Genomic DNA, 24978 nt, shown 5'->3' on the forward strand with positions numbered 1-24978 from the left:
CATGCAACACGCAACTGTTGCTGCTGCAGCTCCAGGCGGTCGGGCAACTTTTAATCAGCGACCGAGATTGGCGCAGACAATGAAATAGGAAGCTGAAAACTGGTCGGGCGTGGCGCTCGTTAACTTTGGCCAGCCATCGATGGGAAATCATGACACCAAATGCGGCTACACTTTGGCTTTATATGTTGATTTATTTTTACAAAATATGCCGTCGGTTATGCATTAGAAAAAGCTTACATTCTGCAGGGACATAAGTGAACTATCTAACTAATCGTGGCGCACTAAGAACTACGACATAACATTGGCCTCGCCCTCCGGTTCGTCGCTCCAGTCCCAGTTGTTGAAGGAGTCCTAAAAAATGTTAAATTAATTAATATCAAAAATTATTTGCGAAATTTACTTATCACAATGTGCTACTTAAAACGTGGAATCTAAACCTAAAATAAACATTTTATTAACTGAAATTCAAAATGTCAATTTCTATGTAGTCAGGTATTAAAAATGGTATAACATCTACTGTCAGATCTCAAGATCCGTAGATAAAAACACCTTTAAGCGGAATAACAATGTTATAAAAATCCTTTGTTGTATCAGTTAACTACTGACTTCTTGTTGTTTATAGCTGGTTTTTACTTGGCTGTTATTAAGTAGTTACTTAGGACAAATTATACTTTTCAATTTCATATTTAATTTTACTTAAGATTACCTAAGATTTTCCTTACATTGAGAAATCGAATTTGTTTCTCTGAACAATATAATATTCATGAGAACTGTATCTGACAGATAGCGATCTAGAGCCTTAAAATGACACTGAGAAAGCGCGACAAGTAGTAAATTGAAGTTCTCCCATATGGGTTACTGTAGTTATCCCCAGTTTTTGAATATTTCATCCCTTCAACTTACATAGTCATCCAGATCGTACTTCTCCTCTGGCAGAGCCTGTGGGGAGCAGGCCATGTAGGAGACGCCCGTGTTGTGGGCGGAGCACTCGCAGGTCTGGCTCTGAATGGGCGTGGCACTTTGGGCGACGCGCTTGGCGAAAATGGTGGCGAATCGCTTGATGGGATACTTCCGCTCCGGCTGCAGCTTGCGGGCACTGAACACCGATCCCTGGGTCTCCACCGCGAGCGTGGTGCAGATTCCCAGGTTGCTCTTGGGGATGTGCGTCGTGTTGCGGCTATCTGCATCGCCCTCGGGGAAACGCTTCGAGTAAACCAGCCTACTGTCCAAGCCGAAGAAGTGACGTAGCTTCCTGTTGCGCTCAAAGTCGAACTCCGTGTCCGCCAGGATGTGCAGATTAATGCCCTCCTCCAGCATATACTGCAGGATGGATGTGTAGTCGAAACGCATATCCCTGGCCGCACACTTGCTGCAGGAGAGCAGGATGAAGGTCTTCGAAACGCCCGGACGGAAGTTCAATTTGGCAGCGGCGGAAATGGCCATAAGGATGTCGTTGCTGGTGCCATTTCCGGTGTTGATGTGGCCAAAGTAGTCGGCCAGCTGATCCGGCTTGGAGGTGAATTCGTTGTGTTCGTATATGACACTTCTGGCCTTATCGTATGGGGCAACTCCTCCGAAAGCCACCACAGCATAGCTGGGGGTTTTTCAAATTTAATAGAAGTTTAGAAGATTAATAAGTAAATCTATTTTACAAAATACATACCGATTATTCGTTAGCTTAGCGGCCTGCAGCTGTTCTTCAATGCTGCTGACCACTGTCATGATATTCTTGGACGTCTTCAGATTGGCATTGCAATCTTTGGCCTCAACGATGAAGACCACATCGCTGCTCTTCGGAATCTCAGGGCCTGACAGCTCCATGAAGGTGCCCTCAGGGACATAGGAACCATTAGACAGTTGGCAGCTTAAAAAGTTGTAAATTCAGTAATGGAACTTTTTTTAAAGGATTTTGTAACTTACAACACACACTGCGAGGGCACCCGCATGGGAACCTTCAGAGCTGTACAGGCCTCGATATAGGCCAGAGCTGCTGCACAGGCTCCCTTGACAGCCGGATGTCCTGCACGAATTGGCGGCGATTTCATGCCCAAGTCCAGACACATCTCGTAGAAGGGACTGGGATCGATCACTGCACTGCAGGTGGCCAGGATGCCAGTGCGGAAGAAGCTTGCGCAGGTGTCACTGACCTCCTTGCTAACCTCCTGAGGCTGGGCCAACTTGGTTTGCTTGCATTTCTTCAGGCTCCACGAATCGGTGAATGGCTGCGTCTCATTGGAGATCACACTATTGGACATGGTGTACTCATCGTAGGGCTCGTTGTTTAGGGTTCCCAGCAATCCCGCTGTCCTGGCGAAGTACCATCCACTCACCTCGAACCAACACAGATCAAATTGAACATTGCAGTGCAGACTGAACTCGGTGTCCGAGTTAATCGACAGTACATCCAGATCTCTATGGATGTTCACAGCGCCCAGTTTAAGCGGCAGGATCGGTTGTGGATTACCATTGATAGTTATGTGCTGATTGTAATATTACAAGATGAGAATTTATAATATAGGGGTTAATTAAACGACTTACATCTGTTCCCAGGTCAATTTCAATCAGTTGATCATTCGCAATGAAGCTTAGTTTACGAGTAAGTCCTTGGCCAGCCAGGGATTTGCTCTGTAAAGTAAAGGTTTAAGCACTAAATCAAGGTATGTTTTGTAATACCTACTGCTGGTTCTAAAAGTAAGGTAAAGTTTCGCTTGAAGAAATCGTGGGCCAGCAGATAGCTGCATTGGGAGTTTGGTCGTCCATTACCAAACTCGTCAAAGTTGAGGTTCAGACCCACATAGCGCTGATCAAAGGTCATATAGTGTCGCGAGTCGATGAGCAGGGCGCGAGCTAAAAAATAAAATAATAGTAAATAAAGAAATTATTAAGGTAAGCCTTCCTTGACTTACAATAGTAAGGAGGCAGCCAGGTTTTGGGATCCAGATGGGTGCGCATATTATAAAGCTTCATGACGATCGACGAGTTGGTTTCACTGAAGAAGCTCTGCGCCTTGGCTAGCACCTGGTACTCCGGAATCTCCTCGAACTTGGGTGTTTCGTTGAAGGCGTGCCATGACATGGGCAACTTCTGCTCAAGATCGATAATGCCCACCTCTGGATCAAAAACGAACTTGGTCTTGGCTTCTCTGTACATGTCGGCGGTTTCCAAAGCATTCAACGCATAGTTGCGGAACTTGTTCCTCACCAGCCCGTAAACCTGATGAAGACGATGCTCCAGCTGCAGTTCGTCGGCCACCCATTCGACCTTGGCCACAATTTCGTAATACTTTTGCACCATGATCTGGACTTGTTCGATTTTTTCCAATTCTTTGATTTCTTCCCAGATCTCGGTAAGAACCTCATTCAATTCCGCACCGAAGGGTACCAGCTTGAAGTACTTCTCCTTGACGAAGTTCCAGGCCAGCGTTGAGTACTTCTTGATGTTGGTAATGGCATCGTTAGCCTTGAAATCGCGGTAAAGTCGTTCCGCGTCAGCCGTAAAGCTGGAGACCTTGTTGAAGTACGGGGACTCGGCCAGCTCGTTGGTACGCTTGTAGATAAAGTCAAACACCTCCTTGCTGAAATTCCAAGCAGTGGTCTCTATAAAGCTGATCATCTTAAAGAGATGCGGCTCGAAACGCTTCAGGACTGCCTTCCAGTGATTCTCCGCCAAGGACCAAGTTTTGTGCCACAGGTTTTCGATATATTTGATGAACTTGATGTGCAAATCCTTGACAAAACTGTCGTACTTCGCAATGCCCTTCTCCAACAGACCCGATATGTACGTTAGACTCTCGCCGTGGAAGAAACGGGCCACCGCATCCAATAGATTGTTGTATGTGGTCTTAATGGTATCGATGAGCCACACGATGCTGTTGCGTAGAGCCTTTCCGGAATCTCCCATTGCCTGCCACAGTTCCGAGAAGATCTTGGGCAGCGATTCGATGTGATCCCTGATCGCCAGCTCATCCAGGATAGTCAGGGTGAAGTTCACCACGTTCTTGATATAGAAATCGTTGGCTTCATACGACTGATTCACAAACAGGCGCAGATCAGCGAGATCCTCCTCCAAAACACTCAGATGTCCAATGTCCTCGATGAAATCCTTATTGTACTCCTTGGCTGTATTCCATACCACGCCCATTGACTCCGTGGTTTCCGTGTAGATAGACTTTATCCAAAAGTCTATTCCTTCCGAGAAGGAGCTGTAGACTGATTTGCCCACTGCTTGGATTTTCTCCCGAACTTCTTGTCGAATCGATGGGCGCCAATGGAAACGACCAGTTATCAGACGAGAGTGATTCATCTTAAGGTACGAACTGATATCGATCACTCGGATCTCCTCGTAGTTGCGCCAGACGTCCAGGTAAGCACTTCGTGAATCCGGAATGTAACCCACCATTTGAAGGTTCTGACTGGCATCCTCCGTCAAGTTGAAATCCATTCGTGCATAGCGCTCCAAGAGGTCCGCATAGATGTAACCCGAGTGGTTCGTATCAGGGGTATCCCAGATTGTGGCATTCAAACCGTAAATCGGATAGCGGATTGTGGGCAGCAAGTGCAGTCGTACCGTGTGGAATGGCGACTGGCGTTCGTACTCCAATTCCCGCTTATTGACATCGAGCAGGGCCAGGAACTTGCCGTATCTCGCCGGGAATATATCACGCTTGTAGTGGGCTGTGGACAACGTCTTATAGTAGGAGTTCCTGGCCGCCAGGGTTCCATTCAGCTGAACATCCAGCTCGGAAGCCCGATGCTTGCCGTACACCTCGAATGTGTAATTGGTATGGCCTAGTTCACTGTATCTGTCAGTCAGCTGGGCGCCCAACTCAATCAGTTGGTCAGGATATTCCGAATAGTCGATGGTCAAATGGGTCCTCAGCAGATCCCGCAATCCACGGTAGTACGTCGCCTTGCAGTTAATGTCCTTCTCCAGGAGAGGATGTGACACCGTTAGAGCAATATTGCGATGCTCTCGGTCTCCCCGACGCAAAGGTTCCGCATTCCATTGAAGGTTGCTGCGAATCTCCTTGGGCTGTTCGTCATAGTTGCCGCCCAGCCATTGGAAGGTTAAGTCCGAGTTGAAGTGGGTGTCTGTCAAGTAGTACTGGCCAGACGTGGAGAGGTTCCGCTTTGGATAGAAGATGTCTAGGGCGAAGCTCTGGGACTCGTTGCCAACCTTGGTGGAATGGTTAGGTTTCAAAAATTAGTACCTAGTGAAATTAGGGTTTTATATCGTTCACTCACCTTGCTAAAGTTGCCCAGCTCCAGGTTGTATCCTATCCAGGCGGTCTCCGACAGCTCCAACTTGGTGTGCTGCCTGACCACTTCGGGGCTGACGTCCTCGTATTTGGTGCTCAGGACTACTGCGCGATTAGGATGAATAGCCACCACCTTGAAGTCCTGGGCCTTAAGGGTGGTCCGTGAATGTAGCTCTCCGGTCAGGTTAAAGTTCTTTGTGTTCCTCAGCTCGTACACCTCGAAGTGCTTCACGTCCTGAGTTCCAGTGGGATCACTGGCATCCCTGGTGCTGACAAAGTGGATTCCCAAAGGTTTCACTTCGTTCTCCAGCGAGATATCAGTGGTCTCCTTGTAGATCGGATGCTTCTGCTGCTCCACCCGATTGTATGTGCCGTGCAGCACCTGCTTCTCGTTGTAGAGCACCTTGACATCTCCTTGATTCTGATTACGCTGCTTCTGCAAGCTATAGGACATATCCGCTCGATGGCGGGTGGCCAATGGAACTTCAACCTCTAAATTGCCATTTATCTTGTGGTTGGCATTGGTGCTATCGGTGTCATAGTTGCTGTTCAACTTAAAGTATGCGGAATCCTTGGGCCAATAGCAGCGGCAGTACCGATAGCTCTTTCCACTGCGAAAACGGAGTAAAATCATTAGTAAATAGTAAAGCTAGACCATTAGCCGGAATATATACTCACTTTTTGGTGGTGAAATCAAATTCACTCTTAAACCAGCCGACGTTGAGGAAGGTTGGCATGGTGCTGTTAAAGTTTCCATGCATGTTGCTCAGCGAACTGAACGACACATCCACATCGGTGATTCGACGACTGGCAGGATAGTCCAGTACACACACCACGTTGTGGTTATCAGCATTTTCCTTGTCATAGTGTCCGGTCAGGGCAAAGGTGTGCTCATCCTTGAACTGGGGCGTGATCATCTTGGCAGAGAACTCTCTCCGAGCTCCTGGCTTTCTAAGCAACTCGAAATCTCCCTCTACCACAGACAGGCTCTTCAGCTCACCCCACTCGACGTGGCCCAAGCCCTTCAGGTTATCGGTTTTATTTCGATAAGAAAGTCGGGATAGAAGCTTGTTCTGCGCCTCCAAGCCTTCGTAGCTGGCCTCAAAAACAAAATCAGGGTCGATAAACTGTTTGGAAATCACATTGCCCTGGTAGCTAGCACTGAGCTGGTGGCGACCTCCAACAGGTAATGGCAATTCGGTGATGACTTTAAAGTCGAAGTCATCAGAGGACTTAAAGTGCAGATTGCCATTCACATCGAGGTTCCACTTGGAATCGACGCTCAGGCGACCGCCAGCCTGCAACTGACCATATGTTTGTCCCGGGTTCAGGTACTTGGCGCTGGCGTGAACGATTCTCGGCTGGGCGCTCGGCCTCTCCAAGTAGCTCTCCAGCACCAGTTGCAGATTCTCGGCCAGAACCCAAGACCACAGGCAACTACCACGTCCGATAAACTGACCGATCTTATATTCGCCCACCATGTTGCCGCCATCACTGCTAAAGCCCACATCCGAGTGAAGGTGCACCGAATCGATGCCAAGGGACTTCCAAGGAGTCTCCAAGTTCAAGTCACCCACAAGAGAGCCCTTGGAGTTACGCTTAAGATTGCCATTAAAGTTGATTCGGGCGATTTCCGGTTCTGTGCTTTCAACAAGAACAGAGAAATCCATGGCTCCACTGCTTTCGATGATACTGTAACCTCCTGAGATCTGGCACATCTTGCCATCCTCAATGGCGCTAAAGGAGAAGCCAATTTTATTTGGCTCCTTCTCGTGGATGTTCAACTCAATCACACCATCTCGCCCTCCAGCTTTAGGCTGAACCCTTAATGTGACATCGATGGGCAAAGTGTTGGACATACGGACAGCACCTGTGATGCCATAAGTTGCCATGTTCCTGTACAGGAACCCTGAGACATCATATCGCTCAGCATCGCGCGGATTTTTGGCGATAGTGCCATGCATGGAAATGTTCCGGAAGTTTTTCAGTGGAGTCCACACCTCGATGTTAAAGACATCTTTCTTTTTGTTAGCACGCGTTCCGTAAGATATGCTCTGGCCATTCTGGCTCAGGAAGCTGAGATCGCAATTGAGCTGGGGGTTTTGTCCTTTGGTAAGCAAAATAGAAGATGAGGCCTGTTGAAGTGGCAACATGGTTGTTCTGATTTTTCCATTGGCATTAACGACGTAAGAGGGATCGGTGTGCCAGTCTGTCGTGATATGGAGCTGTTTAGGAAATACAATTAATATTTTGCCAGGAGTTAGGAAACACTTTGAAGAGATTACCTGGTTCAGTGTTCCATTGTCGGTGACCTCGAAGCGAATGTCTATGGTGTTATCCACGGCTGAGAAGTCTTTCTTGAAGTACACCTGGCAGGCGTAGTGAGGAATGACATCTGTCTCCAACAGAATACCCACTGAGGTTTCCAAGAAGGTGTCCTCGTTCTGAAATTCAGTGGTAGTCAGTTACTTATAACTGACTTAAAAATGAGAAATGTAATACTAACTTCTACGGAAGCAGCCATCGAGAGATGTGTGTGCGCAGTGACCGCACTGATGTTGCCCTTATAGGCATTGTCGTCCACTTCCAGACGTCCATGAATGTCAATTTCCTGGAGCAGCTCATAAGGTGTGATGAACTTAAGCTGAACGTCATGTGCCTTGGGCTTCACATTGTCCTGCAGTGTAATGTAGTTGAACTCAAAGCCCAGTTCCTTCACCTGATCCTTGTCATTGTTGACTGTGAACTTGACGCGCTCATAGAATGCGTTGAAGTTTAAGTTGGTGTGGTACTCCACTATAGACTTAATGTCCTTGGCCACAGCAAACGGTGTATTGACGGTCAGAAGATTGTGCACATTTAGGTAGTCCGGGAAGTGGAGGCGATTCTTGAACTCCAATTTTCCCTGTGGCAGGTGCACATGACCCACAACCAGGTAGAAGTCAATGATCTCCTGAATGTCCACAATACCCACTATAGTGGGCCACAAAAGAGTGTCCACCTGGAAGTCGGTGAAGTACGAGAAGTACTCCTCATCTGGATCAGGCTTATAGTCCGTTTCAGCATTCAAGGGCTTAAAGTCCGCATCGTAAAGCATCTCCAACTCCATCTTGTTGCTACCCAGCTTATTGACCAAGTCCGACTTTGGCTTTCCATTGATCTTCACACCCACTTTATAATTGGACAATTTGCCATGCAGCTGGAAGATGAACTCGTCTCTCTTTAGTAGCTGGACTATGAATCCATTTTCCTCAAAGCCGGCCAAAGGAGTAAATACCATATAGGAGTATTCAAAGTCGGTGATATTCTGCATGTGCCATACGCCGGTGAATCCTAGAGTGACGTTGTTCCACAAACCACGCATATCCACACGCTCCGGATTAAACTGGGCGAATATTGCCGCCTGTTGGAAAGTTTCGATGGGTGTGGCCAGGCTCAGCTTGACATCAAAGTTCAGAAGATTCTTAATATCCGCCAAGGCCTCCACTCCAAGAGCTGCCGTAGGAGCTCTAACCTCCGCAACCGCATGGCGTTTCTTTTCGTTCAACCCAAAGCGACCGTTGATAGTGCGGAATTTCTCCAGGGGAGTGGTGATATTAATGGTTAGCATGTTGTCCGTAAACTTCTTGACATAGCCATCCATGGTCAAAGTGAACTCCCGAACATCAAAGTTCAGAGCAGCTGCTCCGCTGACCACTCGCTGATCGCTGAGCGAGAACTGGGCCACCAGACCACCTTTCTCGTAGCCCCTGAAAGGACTAACCAGATGGACCAAGCCGGAAACATTGTGGTAACGCTGGTTTTTCTCAATCTCCCAACTGGAGTCCATGCTGTATGTGTTGAAGGTATTGTTCTGTCCACTGTATCCCAGATATAGCTCCGTGTCCACCTTCTTGGCATCCAGCCAATGGATAACCTTCACGTTGATCGTTGGAATATCGCGGATGGTGCTGTTGATGCCGAAGCGAACATCAAAGCTAACCAGCTGATCGTTGATGTCGTAATCGCTCTTGTAGCCCACCTGCAGCTTTTGATCATCAGCCCAGAAGAGCGTGGAGTTGATTAGGATCAGGTTGTGCAGGCAATAAACTCCGGCATTCAGGCTGTTGGTGCGCCAGCCATCAAAAGGCGTCCTTAGCTCGGCCTTTACCCAGTTGTGAATTGTCTGACCAGGCAGAATACCCGCATCGTACTCGAATTCGATCACCTCGTTGATGCTCCAGGAGGCGTGAATCTTGCCATAGTATTTGGGTCCTCCGGTAAAAGAGTTGAAGCCAAAGTTGATGGTGCGCTCCGGATAGGTGACCATCACGTTTCCATCATAGTGCTTGGATCCAGGGCTATTGTATTCTGCAAGCAGGCCCAATCGCTGGCTGGGATCACGATTGGCATCCCACTTGAGTTCCAGGGATAACTCCTTTCGCTTGTCCACATTCAGAAGGCCAACCTTAATGTGCACATCGCGGATTCTGTAGGTTTCAAAAAAGGGAATAAGCATATAAACTATTCCTAAGGTTGTAAAGTCATACTTATCAATGTGGAATTCCAGCTGCAGGAGCTTCGGCTGCTCTGACAACAACTTGGCATTGACCCAGTAGTCACGTTCTTTCACCTTCAGTCGTATTTCCGCATTGGAGTTGCGATTGTGTGCATTTGCTGCATACTGTATTGTCAGGCCGTAGGGATCTTGGTCATATTTGGCCTGAATATCGTAGAAGATTAAAAGCTGGTTTCGGCGGTACACAATGTTGAGGGAGGTTATGTTGAAGGATGGACTTTCAACAATCATCTTTAAGTGATGTAGGGCCTGTACCCGCGAGCTGCGGTCCTTATAGTTGGCCTTCACTGCGATAGAGTGTCCAGTAAACCAGGAGCCATTGATGAAGATCTATTAGGTTATGGAATAATAGTTAATAAAGATGTACATATTTAAAAACAAAGGATATTCCTTACGAGATAGTCCTTGGTTGCTTTCTCATTGACTTTCAGGCTGGCTGTGCATGAATTAAATTCTGGTACAGTCACGTTCATGTAGGCATCAATGGCGAACAGGTTACGTCTTGGCAAATGAACGGAGAACAGACCCGTGATCTCCTTGTCAGGAGCGTACTTAAGGCCCACGATCACATTGTGCTCGGTTCCATTCTTGACGCGTTCTTCGTGCCTTGAGATAAAAATTGTTTATAAAATGTGACAACAAAAATCGGTTAAAAATATAAACTTACTTAACCAAAATGCGGTAATCTATCTTTGACCTTGGTAGCTTCAGTTCCAGACTTGCCCTCGTGCGCGATCCCTCCAAAGCAGATTCCTCTGAATGGGATCTTGCGAAGACCAAACGAACAAGACTTGTATAGTTGGGATTCACATAATCCGGTGCATTATTGTATGTGATCATGCCTTCAGTGTGGCCCTGAAGACTAAGCCAAGTTGCATCCGATGCGAAGTTCAGCTTGGGATAGGCCGATGTCTGTAGTTTCAAGTTTCCTCGGTATTCAGTCTTAGTTTTATCTCCATTATTAACCAACTTGCCGGCAAAGTTAATCTCCTCGATTTTATTAGCTTGGAACTAAGTCAAATGGGGGTATTAATTTTAAATTAGTTTAAATAACATGAGTTCAGTTACTTACCCTGTACTTAATGGTCATGTTGGTGGAGGTGGTGATCTCGCTTTGGACGACGTTGCCCTTAATCACAGCCTGCAACTTCTTGGTCTCGAAGGAGAGATCCACATCGTGCTGCTTGATGCCATTCTTCTCATTTACCTTTACAGTGCCCGCCAATCCGGTAATATTGACCCCATTAATGGCTAGCAACATGCGAGGATTATATATCCAGGCGGTGAAGTCCTGGTGCCTTCGCAGTTCCATGCCCAGGTCCAGAGAACGATTACCATTGGTGTCAAGGTAAACATCCAAGCGTCGGAAATCTGGATTCCCATCATAGCTGCACCCAGCAGATACCTGATTGGGGCCATTCACGAATGCAACGGATGCGTTGAAGGCATCGGGTACCTTGGTCACATTGGCGACTAGAACTCGTGGAACCTTTGAACCTGGTGTGGTAAACACCAGCGAGAAGTTGTTGTTCTCATCACGCTGATCCCACTTGTACTCGAACACGTACTTCTTGGCACTCAGATCGGATTTCTTAAGGATCAAGCTGAAGTTAAGGGGACCTGATAGCAGGAGGCTTGGATAAACATCGGTGGCGTTGCTCAGATCCGGGACACTGTAGTGGGAGCACATCTGCAATCCGATGGCCTGGTCGAGAACGGGCCAAGTGCATGTGGAGTTGGCACTCCTCTTGGCAATGCCCGCCTGTGGAAGCTCCTCATCACGCTTCTGAACCAGCAGCTCCGATCGGACGCTGAAAATCTCGTTCTGATCCTGGGGAAGATCAAAAGAGAACGAGACCAGATTGCGGCCGCGTACCTTCAGCTTGGCCACCAGCTCCGAGTTGGAGTACAGGTTGCTCTTGACCTTAATGCCCGATTGATCCCAGAACATGTCCGTCTGCATGGTGGTGATCACATCCACGGACACTGAGGGCTTAAACCGGCCTTGAACATCAAAGTGCCAGTCGGTGGGTGGATCCATCTCATCCAGGTTACCGCTGATTCGAAGGTCCACGGAAGAAGCTCCAAAGGCATGGATGGCCAATGGAAGACCGACGGCCAGGGGCACTGTGTAGGAGGCATCCAGAAAGACTCGCGAATCTGTGTGCTTGAACTCCTTGCCGGAGAGCACATTCTTGGCCTGCTGGAAGGGATTGAATTGGGCGGCCAGGGCCAGCACCTCCATCATGGACTCCACGTTGTAGTAGCGCAGATCGTTGCCGAAGATCCGCAGACCGAACTGCGCCCTCGGGTTATTGTAGTCGTACTTCAGCTTGTAGCCTAGATTATCCACATTGCGCTCAATCTCCTGTTTGCGAGCGGTACTCACATCCCGCTTGTGTCGCCTAGCCCCCTCCAGAGACTCCTCGAAGTCGTAATCCTCTTCCTCCTCCTGCTCGTAGACATCAGCGCTTTGATGAGCCTTCCTCTTTAGTCGCAGATTGTCCAGGCTGAGCAGATTTTCAAGGGTGTCGTCTTCCTCGGCACTTTCGTTGCCCAGCCAGCGATTGAGGAAGGACAACTTCTTGCGCAGCAGCTGACCGCTCAAAGGACCCTTGGGGCCAAAGGCATTGGCCGCCAGCTCCTCCAGTCCTTCAGCCCGGGCAGTCAACTCAAAGAAGTTCACCGACTGGCCAAAGAGGTCGGCTGTAAAGTTCAGGCTGGCAATTCGTGGCAAGTAGGAATCAGTGCCAAAGATAAGATTGGCATCGGTGGTGGTTCCAAAATTGTACTCGTCGAAGAACAAACTGTGCTCGTAGTTTCTCGAGAACTTACGAATGTCCATCTTGAAGCGTTCCGACAGTTCATCATTCAGCAAGAGACCCTGGGCCTCAATGCGAACGGGGGAGTTGGATTTGGCCAGGTTCGTCAGATGCGACCACACAAAGGATCCCACCTGGTTGATTTGCTCGTGCTCCAGGATCGATTTGATCGCTCCGACGGATATGTAAGTGGGACACCTCATGGCCTGGAGGTAACTGTATATACGCAGCTCCGAGTTCAAAGTGTAGTTGGCATAGCTGTCCAAGAAGAAGCTTCGATAGCGAGGACAGTCCACCCTGCGGAAGGCCAAAATACCCTGTAGGCGAATATCCACTGGGGCTGCATCCTCCTTGATGATCCACTGCAGTTGCTCAGCAAAAGCAGGTGAAACCACGCCGATGTTACCCAATCCTTTAAGCAAAATCACCATGCGCTCGCGAATGCGGCGCTCTCCCTTGAAGAGGTTGTACAAACTTAGGAACTCGGTTTCCAGAAGATTAATGATCTGCTGCACTCTGAGGTTCTCCTCGCAGGCATCGTGGTGTTTGCAAAAGCTGTGCACCACCGCTGTGGCTCCCAGGGTGTACTCCGGATCCAGTCTGTTCTTAGCGTATTCTAGAATTGAATAGAAGGTTTCCAGCGTCTCCTCGTCGGGACGTGTGATGAAGGACATGGACCTCATCCAGCTGTAAGCCATCTGCTTGGTCAACTTTTCGTTGACGATCTGATCCCGCATTACCTTATACGAGGCTGTGCTGCCAATGTAGGGCAGGGATTCCAATACATGATTTCTGGAGAGTGTAAATCACAGATTTTTAAACCATAATAACTAATATTTCCTTCAGTTAACTCACTTTCCCTGTTCGCAGGTACTGGCAGATCGCTGGAGCAACACACTTAGAGTCTTGTAGTCGAGGCTCTTGGAGGTCTGCAGGAAGTTGGTGAACACATCTATGAACTCACGCTTGATATTGGGAAAACCAACGGCGCACATTTGCACCAAAAGCTCTCGGGCAGCCTTAATCTCATCGTGCGAGGGCTTTACGGCAGGGGTATGATCGAAGACTAGGGTTTCCCGCCTTTCGACCAACTCGGGATCTACAGAGAGTTTGAGGTTTATTTACCTAAGTGTAAAGTAAAATTATTTTGCAACCACTTACTCTGTTCTAAGAACTCCCCGGCGCTGTAAGGTTCCTCCCCCTTTAGCTTCAACAGACTGCTACTGGTGGTCAGGGCGCCAGAACTGGCATTGGAGAACGGCACCAGCAGATGTGTCTCCTGACAACTGATCTCCCGGTAGACATTGTTATCAATAGTCAGCTGGAAACCGCATAAATATAGCATTATTTATAAGGTTTTTTACAGAAAGTACTAAGAAAGAATTTTACTCACATTACAGTGGCTCTGTGACCTAAGGATGGGCCAGATGGTCTTGTCATCTCGGAAAGTGTACGGTGTGGTCTGCAGCACCGAGTGGGTGGCATAACGCTGTCTGCAGGAGTTGATGTCCTTCGTCTTCCGGATCTTGACATACACACTGTCGGTATCTTCCAGGGCGTATTGCACCTGGCACTGACCGGATACATCCGTTTCCGTTGTATTGGAATCAACGTCAAATCGCATCATGGTGTTCTGGAAGGCTGACAGGATGCCCTTCTTGATGTTGAGCACCCATGGCGTTTCCTGCTCCTGCGGACACACCTCGCTGATGAGGCCATCGTGGAAGGCAAAGCGCAGTAGGTTTTGAGTAAGATCGCCGCTCAGACTCGCACTCTTGGGATGCAGGTCCTCAAAACCTTCCGTTTCGGACTCATCGTTGCCCAGATTATCGTAGTAATCGTACTCCTTGGGCTTCTCGGCGGAGGATTCGCCATTATTGGACGATTCATTGAGGTCCTCCAGTTTATCGAAGAGCTTGGCATCGTTGATCCGCAAGTAGCCCTCGCAGGGCTTTGGGAAGAATATCTCCAAGTTGGACTTGAGCAGCAGGTCGGAGGTATTGTCGCCGGATCCGGCGAACTCGGTGCGCACAGCCACCGTATACTCGTATCTGTACAGTTGTTCGCCGTAACTGAACTTGGTCTTGGTGGAATCACATTGTGGCCTACCGCATATGCGAGGGTCCTTCAGGGGATCTAAAAATATTTTACATTATATTACACATTTATTTATACTTTTATGATTATGTCATATCAACTTAAAAGCATTTTTTGACCCTTATTATCTAAAGGGCCGATTTCTCAATGCGATGTTAGGGCTCTAGTTTGCCATCTGTCAGAGCATGTTAACTTAAAGATACACTCTTTAGAAAAATAAGTTCACTTTCAAGATGTGATGTGTTAATTGAACAACGCGATTTAGCTCGAAATTAGGTCTTAAAAACCCTTGAAGAAAGAATAGGCAAACTGTTTGACAGAGACTTTTAATTAGAGGAAGCGCTCCAGTTGGAAAATTCCACTTAAATAATTTTTCCCAAAACAACCCTTTATCACGACATTGAGGAATCGGCCGTTAAAAATGTGAAATTAATTACTTTCTCTCACTGCCCGAGTGTGTGCGATGAGCAGGAGCAGCCAAATGGCCGCCAGTGGCTTCAGTGGGCCCATGATGGGCTTTTCCTTGGCGATCGACGTGCTTCCGGATGAGCTTGGACAAGGTTACATGTGGGCGAAGTGCCTGCAAGAGAGGAGTGAGACAGTCTGTTGAGCAATATGGGCATGGCAAATGGAGATAATCCTGTTCAACTGCGACTTCATTAAGAATCATCACTGCCAGTTGACTGCCCCGACTGCTCTCGGCCTTTAATTAAATAAATTTTGCAATTGATTGGGCAAAGTGAGGGAACTGCCGAGTTTACTTCAGAGCGCTCGTATTTGACATGCTGACACCAGCAGAAGCTCCAGCAAGGGCAAAAGGAGGAGCTCCTCGTGTAGTTCTGTAATATTCACAAAATGATTTCTCAGTCAAGTGCGTTTGGCTTAGGAATGTGTGCGATTTCCTTTGAAGCCGCTCATATCCCGGCCACAGTCATCCGTCCATTATTATAACACGCCACGCCCACCGCCGCCGCCCCCTGCCCACAACCCCCTGTTGAACCAAATGCAAAGCCAAAGCAAATCAATTGAATTTCCACTTGATTCCACATAAAACACACAAGCCCAAGACCCAAGGAGTAGTCCCAGTGCCGCTGCCATCATTAATTCCAGCAATAAAGTGGGGGCGGCAGGAGGACTCCTGCCGGGCGGGGCTATCCCCGACAGCTTCGATTGATGCCAACTGTTGTTTGCATTTGCATTTGATTTTAAAGCTGCAGCACACAAAAAAGAGAGGGGAAAAATCAAAACTAGAGTGCAAAATCTTTTTTGTCTTTGCCCCCTGCACTTTGCTGTATTGCACATTACAGCTGCATATAAATCTTGCACCCGTACAACAGTGTTGGCGGATTTTTACAAAGGAAAATATTGCAGCAGAAGGGGATTTATTCAAAATTATTGGTTTAAAAAAAGTGAGAAGAGAGTACTTTCCCTTTATACCCCTTTTAAAAATATTTATTTCTTATAATAAAGATTTTAGGATCTTAAAAAATCATATTGATGGGTAGAACTTCCTATCTCATAAAACAAAAGGTTTCAGGATCTTAAGATATCATGTTGATAAGTCGAATGACTGAAAGATAGAATATTATTTACATTTCACTTTACTTATGTTCTATATTCCTTGGCTTATTAAGAAATCCGTTAAGAAACCAGGGTTCTAACAAAAACTAATATTTCTAGTTTCAAAAAATAATAAAACTATAGTATTTTGTTCAGAACAAGCTGATTAATTTACACAATTAAATGTAATTAAAAACGGGAAAACCACATCTACTTTGGATATTCCTGAAGTAAAAGTGAAAAGAATATCCAGAAAATACCCGTGGTAGCACCTCTGCCCGTATGTCCCCTCCTCATCCGGTTCCTGCGGTTTGATTGCGGTTCTGGCTGCTTGCTGACAATGATTGCTGCAAGAAACAGTGAGTGCACTTAACACTTTTTTGCACTTCGACTCCTGCTCCAACTTATGCCACTGCTGCTGCTGCTGCTCCGGATTTGGCCGGCGTGGCGTGTACATCAATTCGTTCATTTTCATCAAGGACTGCGAGCTCCCTCCGCTGCACCCATCTTGCCGCCCGCAGGATAACTGTCGGAATCCTTGTGTGCGGCTGTCACAGATTGAATTGCGTTTGCTGCTGGCTGCTCGGGTAAATAATGATTGCAAATCACGCTGCTGACGCCAATCGGGCCAAATTGCAGTTTCCTCTATGTTTTATCGCCGCTCCCTTCTCAGCAGGCTACTTTTTGTCCTTGAGGCTCCGTGCTTGCTCTTCTAATGGCGTTTCAGCCCAGTTTCCGTTAACATATTGGTATGGGGTGGCTCATTAAAGGTCTTAAAGTGAGTTACTTAATGTTATAAATTCCAAACTGCAGTGGCTTAGTTTCAGGCAAAATTCCGTATCCATAATCTATGAATTTAAAGCTTTCCACCGAAATGTGCAGCTTATCAATTAAGGTTTCCCACGAACGATGCACTGAGATTAGCAAGGCAGCGAGCCACGAAAAATAAGAACAATGCCAGTTTGTATGCACTGCAGGCCAGGAGGTCTTCGGCCAAAACCAATCCCCTTCCACACTACTATCTCTTGTCAGCAATGACCCCACGACCCTCAATCTCTGCACCAGACCCTGCAGGTTAATCCAGTGCTGCTTTTCCACACAAAGAAAAATAAAGCAAAGTCCCAAAAAACAAATATAAACATTTCTAAATTATGATCTTGGACAATAGATTAAATCTAGTAATAAAAAAATTGTATAATATTATGAGTTAATATTAAAGGCATACTAGAGTGGTTTTTCTACCAGTGTATTCCTCTAATACTGCTGCCGTTTTTATCCGTAAAACAGACAAAGCTGATAAGCGATAAGCGGCTTAACTTCCGCGACTGCCCGGACGAGTGGGGACGCGAAGCCGGACTCGGAATAGAAGTAGAACTATCCGATATTCGCACATCCACACACATATAATTTGACAACGATTTGCAAGAATAATAATAATGGAAATGGGATTTTCGGGGCTGGCTCCTTTGATGATTTTTGCTGCACTTTTGCACTAAGCCTTTGAGCCTGTATCCGAATCCAACACCCCTCCGACCCGAAATCAAAAGCCCAAAAAAGGAGCAATAACAAGGAGCCGGAGTGCACATAAATTCAAACTACCCACCTCTGTGGCCCCAGCCCAGTGCGATCCCCGAGCAAACAAAACTTACGATTACTTGGCCAAAGCCAGAGAAACTCAGGAGCCATTTGTTTTCATATTTCCCCCCCGCACACACTCACACCTCTCAGCCCCCCGCTCCCAGGGCACCTCTCATAGAACATTTCCCAGGCAAACATTTTGGTAAAAATGCAATTTTCAAGTGAAGGTGAAGTTGCAGTCGAGTTCTGCAGAACGAGGAGAAAAGAACAGGAAAGTGAACTGGCGAGGTTCTGGGGCGAAAGTGCACAAGGGCGCAAGGAGAGTCCTAGCAGATTGTTAGCGAGTTAAAGGAACACCTGAAATGACGATTTCCAAAAGCAAAGTTTTGCATATGGCTTAGAACATAGGAAAAACAAAGATTCGCTTAGGGGGCTCTTTAACGTTTTTTTTAAAAAGACTTCCCCTTTTATTACAAATTTATAAAAATATTATAAAAATTGTATTTTTTAAGAAACCAGTCATAACAAAAAAATCATTTTTTTTAGGGTACGTCTTACATTTGTTTAACCTGGTAAGACGTTCAGTTATTTTAACGAATATTTGTTTATTGTTATATCGCATCCCATGTAGCTTAGCTTCATCCAGTTAACTTGCAACCAATCGATTTAAGTAAAACCATGGTGATTCCTCATCAGATTTTCTAGGCATCCATTGAACCTTGGCTCTGTCTGACGGAGTCTCGCCTTGATCTTCCGTCCCCCTGGCTACGGGTACAAAAGCGGGCATAAAAAAGGAAAAAATTCCCACTAACATAAATTCCAAAGTAAATGCAATTACGTTTGCTGCAACAATTTTCCGGCAAAGGGGGCGCTGAAAAGCCCTCCCAAAAGGTTAGGAAGCGGGGGTCGTGCGTGGCGCATACGCACTCACACCCATATGTTCCGCATGAATTGTAAGGCGGAAATTCTCATCGTCGTCGTCGCTGCTGGCATGCAAATCTAATAACAAAGTAGGAAAAGAAAAGTTCCCCCATGCAGCGAAGGAAACATCAACTTCGAGGAGTTGCAAACTAAATTGGAGCTGGCTAAAAAAAGGAAAGAATCAGCCAGCCCAAGGAGCACATCTCCTCCATTGCCATGGCGTTTATTCGAAAATTTTGAGTGCGTGGCATGCAGCAGAGTCACCGGAAGCAGCAGCAACAAAAGCTACAAAGGAACAGGAAACGATGACAACGGAAGCAAGCAGTCATTGCATAAAGATGCAGCAGTTTGTTCCCGCCTCACATTCCTCCACTTGCAACCTCCATAAAGGGCACAAAAAACAGAGGGCACGGGGCACTAAGGCCGCGGCGATCTGACTTCTATTAGTTTTTCCCCAGTGATATTTTACCCTGTGAAAATAGACTACAAAGTATATGGCATTGGGGGTAACCATATCAAACATGATGCCTTTGAGAACCTACATAATCGGCGTGTATACCTCCTCGATCAAAAACAGCAGGCCAAATTGTTGAAATAACAATACAAATTGGTTTTTGGTTTTTCCCTTCCAAAACAGCAAAAGCTTGTCAGTACCAGGTAGCAAATAGTCGGGGGACTGGTTGACGGAAGCCATCGTTTTTTGGTACCACCTCACCACCTGGCTGCCATTTTAGCGCCATCACGCTCCGCTCGGCATAGGCTGCTTGTTATTGTTGCTGGCCCTTGTTTTTGCAACCAACCGGCCGGACCATCCTGCCCCTAATGGCCTCCAAATGGGCGTCGTGTTTGTCCTAGCCCTCCGACTCCGACTCCCCTCATCCCATACCCATTCGACGTGCATACAATATGCAATGCATTTTTTCATGTTCGATAAAGACAATGGGTGAAAGAAAGGGCAAAAACGGTGCGGAAATCGAGGAACAAGGGCCTGGGAAAGGCAGGTGGAAATTGCTCGTGCGCTGGGTGAGAAATTGGAAAATTGAAAATTATGTGTATCACTTGAAAAATGGCTAATAAACGAGATTAAAATTGCCAGAGGCGTGATTTCCACCGGTAAACTGAGAACCTGCCAGGGAGAAAAGAGAAAATAGTTAAGGAAGCATGGGATTGGGTTGGTTTGAAAGTAAGAAGTGTAGGGAAGCGTTTTGAAAAATGTCTGATACTACGGGTTCCTGTCAAATTGCTTTGGGTGAAAACGTTAACAGGATATTAAACGAACTAGAATGTCCGAGAGAAGAACTGTGGCCATATCAGCAAATTTTCTTTTGAGAAGAATGCTGGGATTATGTTTAAATGAGGAACAAAATGGCCCTAGGTCTTTTAATTTTGAAGTGCAAAACAGATTTTTACTCTAAGAGGGAAGATTTTAAAAATTGAAAACCAAAACCAAAATCATAGGTCAGTTTTCTTAACCGCATATTAAGCTTAAAGAACTACTTTTGATTGAACATTTAGAGGGGAAAATTGAACCAAGGAACCCATTAAACTAAAAAACCCCATAACATCTCTGTACTTAATATTAAAGGCAAGGAATTTGTTGTTCGCTCAAAACCACACCAAGTTCTCATTCCGTTGGCAATTTCGAACACCTGCAAGCTCCTCAAATCAATACGCATACGCACCGTTGTACGAGTGCTGCAGGTCTTAAAGCGAGTGTCGCTCGCTTTCAGTTGGCAAACATTTGCATAATTTGCGAATGCTCACTTAGATTTTGATGCCAGTTGCTCCTCCGCACACTTGCAGCGAACGGAAAGAAGAACTATTATGCAAATTTGGTTTAAACGTTGAACAAAAAAATATCCCCCTGCCATTCGGTTTGACTTGTAGTCAACTGCAGGCGTTCCCCATGCCCACCGCCACCCCCATTTCCGCTGCTGCTTTCCGGTGAAGGTGTTGCCAAGCAGTTGGCTGTAAATAGTGCTGCTCCGCAGGATGACTGCACCCAGGATCCCTCCTCCAACTGGCAGTTTTGTCTGTTTGTTGGTTTTATGTGGCTTAAATCGTTGCCGCTCGCTCCACTTGCCCCAGCTGCCTTTTTATCCCTGCTCCTGTTGCTGTCGTGCGGCTCCTGTCGTTAGGCTACTTAGTCCTTAGTTGCAGTCGTCGTGGCCGCACTTTTGGTTCGTTTAATTTTTATGGCTTTGTAATTAAAAAAAATTATGGCCAAGTGGCGCGAGGCGGAGGCGGGGGCAGCGGAAGCCCGAAAAGGGAACTAGTTTCCCAGCAGCCATCTGCTTAAGTCCCTTTTTACGCTTTTTCCGGCCGGCCTTCTTGTATGGTCCCTAATTGAAAGCACAATGCACGTGTTGCTCTCGAGGTCCTTAACCATTTGGGCCATTTGGGGGCTGTCTAGTCTGGGGAGGTGTTTCATAGGAACGGATGGGTTTTATGCGGTTCATAATGAAGCCCTAAATAAGCGTTTTCACTCTAATATATCTAGCTGGTTTGAGCACTTCATTTTGACAGAGTTTCTCCTTTTAAGAGCTGTTTTATATACGTCTCCCCCTGCGTCACTTCTTATCCCGGTGCTTTATCATTTTTAGGACCTAGACATATGCGGGAATTTCTCCCCTGCACACCTTCGCCCAGGCAGATTGATGTCAACACATGTTTTTGGAGCGACATTTTTGGGCTGACTTGGGGCTAAGTGGCGACCAACAAGTGGACACATCGCTTGAGGAAATTAGGGGAACGCGGCACAGTGGGGCCTCGCTAATGCTCTCCGTGAGCTGCTGACGGGCGTGGCGACGGTGAAGTGCGTCGCAGAAGGCGTAATCCTTTCACCTGCACAATCTGAATCTGTCACTTGCAAGTGCCTCGTGTTTCATGTGTGGAATTCCGCAGGAAAACACCGAGCTTACGGAATGTTGTGCAAAGGCAATGAAGTTCCCTATGGAATTTGCTAGGGATACAAATACTTTCGAGTTTTTCTTATCAAAGAGAAAGGATTTATTAAAATCACCAAACCCAAAGCTTTTTGACAGTTTTTCATTAAGAACCAGATGACAAGATGATAAGATATTGGTCTACATAAATACTAAATCTAAACATTTCTAAGTGAATTGTTTTATTCCAGAAATGAAAATGATTTTTCCAAATTTATAGGATTTATTTAGGAACTTTTTTTTATTCCTTTAATAAGTATTAAAGGAGTAATAGTAGTCACTATGTGCTACGATCAAGAAGATTTAAAACACTCGCTCTAAAAATACGAAAATAGTCAGACAAATCCTATGGAAGGTGAAATGGCTATAGATCTTGAGTATATAAGTTGTGTCTTCAAAAATGTTCAACTTAAAGTTAGGGGCACTAAGTTTCCATTTAAAGGTAGTCCACAAAAGAAATGTTGAACACATAAAACTGTGGGAAAACCAGTTTTCAAGGGCTAGCATTACGCTTACATTCACACCTATTTATATTTCATTAATAAATATATTAAAAGGTGATCTCATTTTCACTTAGCTGCGGAAACGGATCCATTTTGTTACAATTTGTAGCTGATTTCATTCTGAGGTGTCTTATCACTTTCAAGCTATCAGCTCAAAGTACTCGCACGTTTTTAAAATTTTTGGTTGATCTGTTTTTGCACAGATTACTCTCTCATGAGAGGTTGTATTACATTTACAGATAAAATATAATGAATGGTTTAAGGAACTCGAGTCACTGTGAATAAACTGTAGGCTTACTTAAAAAGTACGCCATTATATAATTAGTTTTAAAATATCTCTGATATTATACAAATTATAACATCATAACACAAAGAAACTGCCTACTCATAGTGCAATTTCACAAGAAAACGGAGTAAGACAGTCTGAAATTGAGAGATCTTTCAGAGCTCTTCCCCGACAGCTGCTTATCAATTCACACACTTTATTTATAAAACCCGACATTGATTAAACGCGACTATTCCCTCTTGTTTTGTACTGAACTCTTGACCCAATCTTATCTGGGTTCGGGTCTTATTTCTATACAAAATCCACATATTCAGCACGTATGAGATGTTAACGAACGATTTCAGCGACATGTGGCGCACGGGTTTTCACAGTTTGAGGTTATTTTCGGAAACTTTCCAGCCCTTTTTTGCACATTTTCCGACACATTTGGGTTCTGCAACGTAATCGCATTTTCCCCCATTTGAATTTGCCGCATTTGAGTGCACTTTATGGAGAAAAAATGGCCGACATTAATGAGCTGCAGGCTCATTTCCGGTACATTAGGCACACACTTGCACGGGCCGACTAAACCACTCACACGAACGCAAAAGCTAAGGATAAAATGCGGCGGCGCAACAGGATGGCGTACAAGTGCCAGCCAAGTCGGAAAGCGGTGAATTTATCCTTACTTCCTGTTCGAACGCGGCGCCAAACTCTCAACAGGCTCTCGTTCTGTCGCTCGCTTTCGTTCTCGGTTTCGTTTCCGGTTCCGTTCTCGTGCTCGTCACTCCACTCGAGTTCTGAGTTCTGAGGATGCGTCCGTTGCCCACGAAGCGGCAAACACGAATGAGGCGATGGATTCTGGCTGATGCTGATTCTGATTCAGATGCTGCTGCTGCTGCTCGTTCGTTCGCAGGCTCTCGGCTGGGCCGACTATCGACAACTCACACAGACACTGGGCCACACGCCCTATGACCCCGCGATGCACTCAAAAAAATGAGGCTGAAATAAAGAAAGCTGAATTCCAGGCTTACAATTAAAATTGGAATTTAACTTTTAAATGTATTATTCCAAACCAAGAACGATTTGCGAGGTATTTTTCTTATAAGTATATTTACATTTCCTTATACTTATATTCACTTACACTTATATGTACTGAATTAGTTTTCATTACTAATGGTACGTGGAACCACAATAATCACTACATAATGTTCTAAGGAAACATAGTCTACTTGCCGGCTGTCAAGAGCAACTAAAGTTATATAAAACTTATAGTAAGTTTGTTGTTCAAACCACAATGTAACCCAGCCGAAACGTAATCCACTGCTACAAAACTACAATTTCTTACACAGAAAATATAGCTAACGATTTACAATTTGTTTATGTTTCATTAACATTTACTTACAATTTTTTATTTATTAAAGCTTTGTAAAATGTAAGGGAAGTCAAATTTAGTTATATAAATGTGGGTACTTTTTCAATGTTTTAGTAGGCTTTTATTTGATATTTTTGAATTTATTTAAAATTGAAGTAGTTTTTTTGTTGAGGTGCACTTTACAAAACAAGTGTTTTTTAAATTACAAGAATTTAAAAACGCTTTTTTGCTGAATATTTTTTCAACAGGAAATCTGCGATTTTTCAGAGTGTGTACTGTCAGGCCTTCTGGTAGATAAGGATTGCCAATCGCTGTGTCTTTTCCGTTGAGCATCTTCTCCGGTTTCAAAATGCGTGCTGAATGAATGGGAGTAGAAATACGGGGACTGAAGTAGGGCCAAAACCGGGACATGAATGAAATCGTCGCGCGTATATCACACGCATGCGAACACAATCAAAGTCTCCGATGCAGTGCGTCCCTAATGGCTGGCAGCCCATGTTATCGGGCCCGGACTGGCCAAAAAGACTCCCGCTGGCTTGTCTCCCACATAAATGCCTTTGGTCAAGCCATATTTCAAAGGATTTACCGGGGGTCTCTGTTCCACAAATGCCCTTACTCAAAGGAGGAATGTTAGGGAGACCAGCAATTAATCCCACATATTGGCAGGGTATATTTGCTTCGATCTAGCGTTCCAGTGAATCCCCCTTCTTGTTTTGATGTGATTCCGATTTCATAGCCACCGCTGTCGAAGCTCTGCTCCCACCGATGTTTTGCTTATCAGTTTGGACTTTATATTATTTATTCCAGCGACTCTTATCCCTGCCAGCACACCCCGCTTTCCTCCCGCTGCGCGGTGCGTATTTATTTTGTAGTAAAATCAACAGTCGAACCAAAAAGAGAGGACAATCCAGAGGACCGGAGTCCCAGTTGCCCTTCATGCGATTGTAGTTGATTGATTGCAAGAGGAGCGGAGATAACAGGGGTGCGGCGGAGAGGCAGCGCTGATAAGTGGCGTGTGGGAGTGTGTGATAAGAAGTCAGCGGAAAGGTTATGGATGGGATGGGAAGATCGAGTGTAAACAGCTCCAATATCCTAGT

General features: G+C 45.9%; 1 protein-coding gene across 1 annotated transcript; it reads right to left on the reverse strand.

Annotated features, from left to right (window-relative positions):
* Nucleotides 1-166: 166 nt before the first annotated feature.
* On the reverse strand, nt 167-23339 carry LOC108032540 (uncharacterized). The gene is made up of 20 exons (XM_017106413.3): nt 23196-23339; nt 15172-15314; nt 14031-14773; nt 13799-13958; nt 13493-13736; nt 10888-13429; nt 10483-10826; nt 10211-10421; nt 9787-10145; nt 7764-9726; nt 7543-7701; nt 5936-7482; nt 5244-5868; nt 2907-5175; nt 2678-2847; nt 2539-2625; nt 1921-2480; nt 1664-1864; nt 904-1594; nt 167-351 (listed from the first exon to the last, which is right to left on the reverse strand). Exons 2-20 carry the CDS (start codon nt 15242-15244, stop codon nt 289-291), a joined length of 13011 nt encoding a protein of 4336 aa, XP_016961902.1. The 5' UTR covers nt 15245-15314; nt 23196-23339; the 3' UTR covers nt 167-288.
* Between the last annotated feature and the right edge of the window lie 1639 nt (nt 23340-24978).

This window comes from Drosophila biarmipes, chromosome 2L, assembly GCF_025231255.1.
Source record: "Drosophila biarmipes strain raj3 chromosome 2L, RU_DBia_V1.1, whole genome shotgun sequence".
Taxonomy (NCBI): Eukaryota; Metazoa; Arthropoda; class Insecta; order Diptera; family Drosophilidae; genus Drosophila; species Drosophila biarmipes.

Coding starts and splice junctions, on each gene's coding strand:
- LOC108032540 (XM_017106413.3), bottom strand. CDS start 15,244: ATGGGCCCACTGAAGCCACTGGCGGCCATTTGGCTGCTCCTGCTCATC. Junction 14,774..15,171: donor CACTCGGGCAGTGAGAGAAA/GTAATTAATTTC, acceptor AAATATTTTTAG/ATCCCCTGAAGGACCCTCGC. Junction 2,626..2,677: donor CCTTACTTTTAGAACCAGCA/GTAGGTATTACA, acceptor TTTACTTTACAG/AGCAAATCCCTGGCTGGCCA.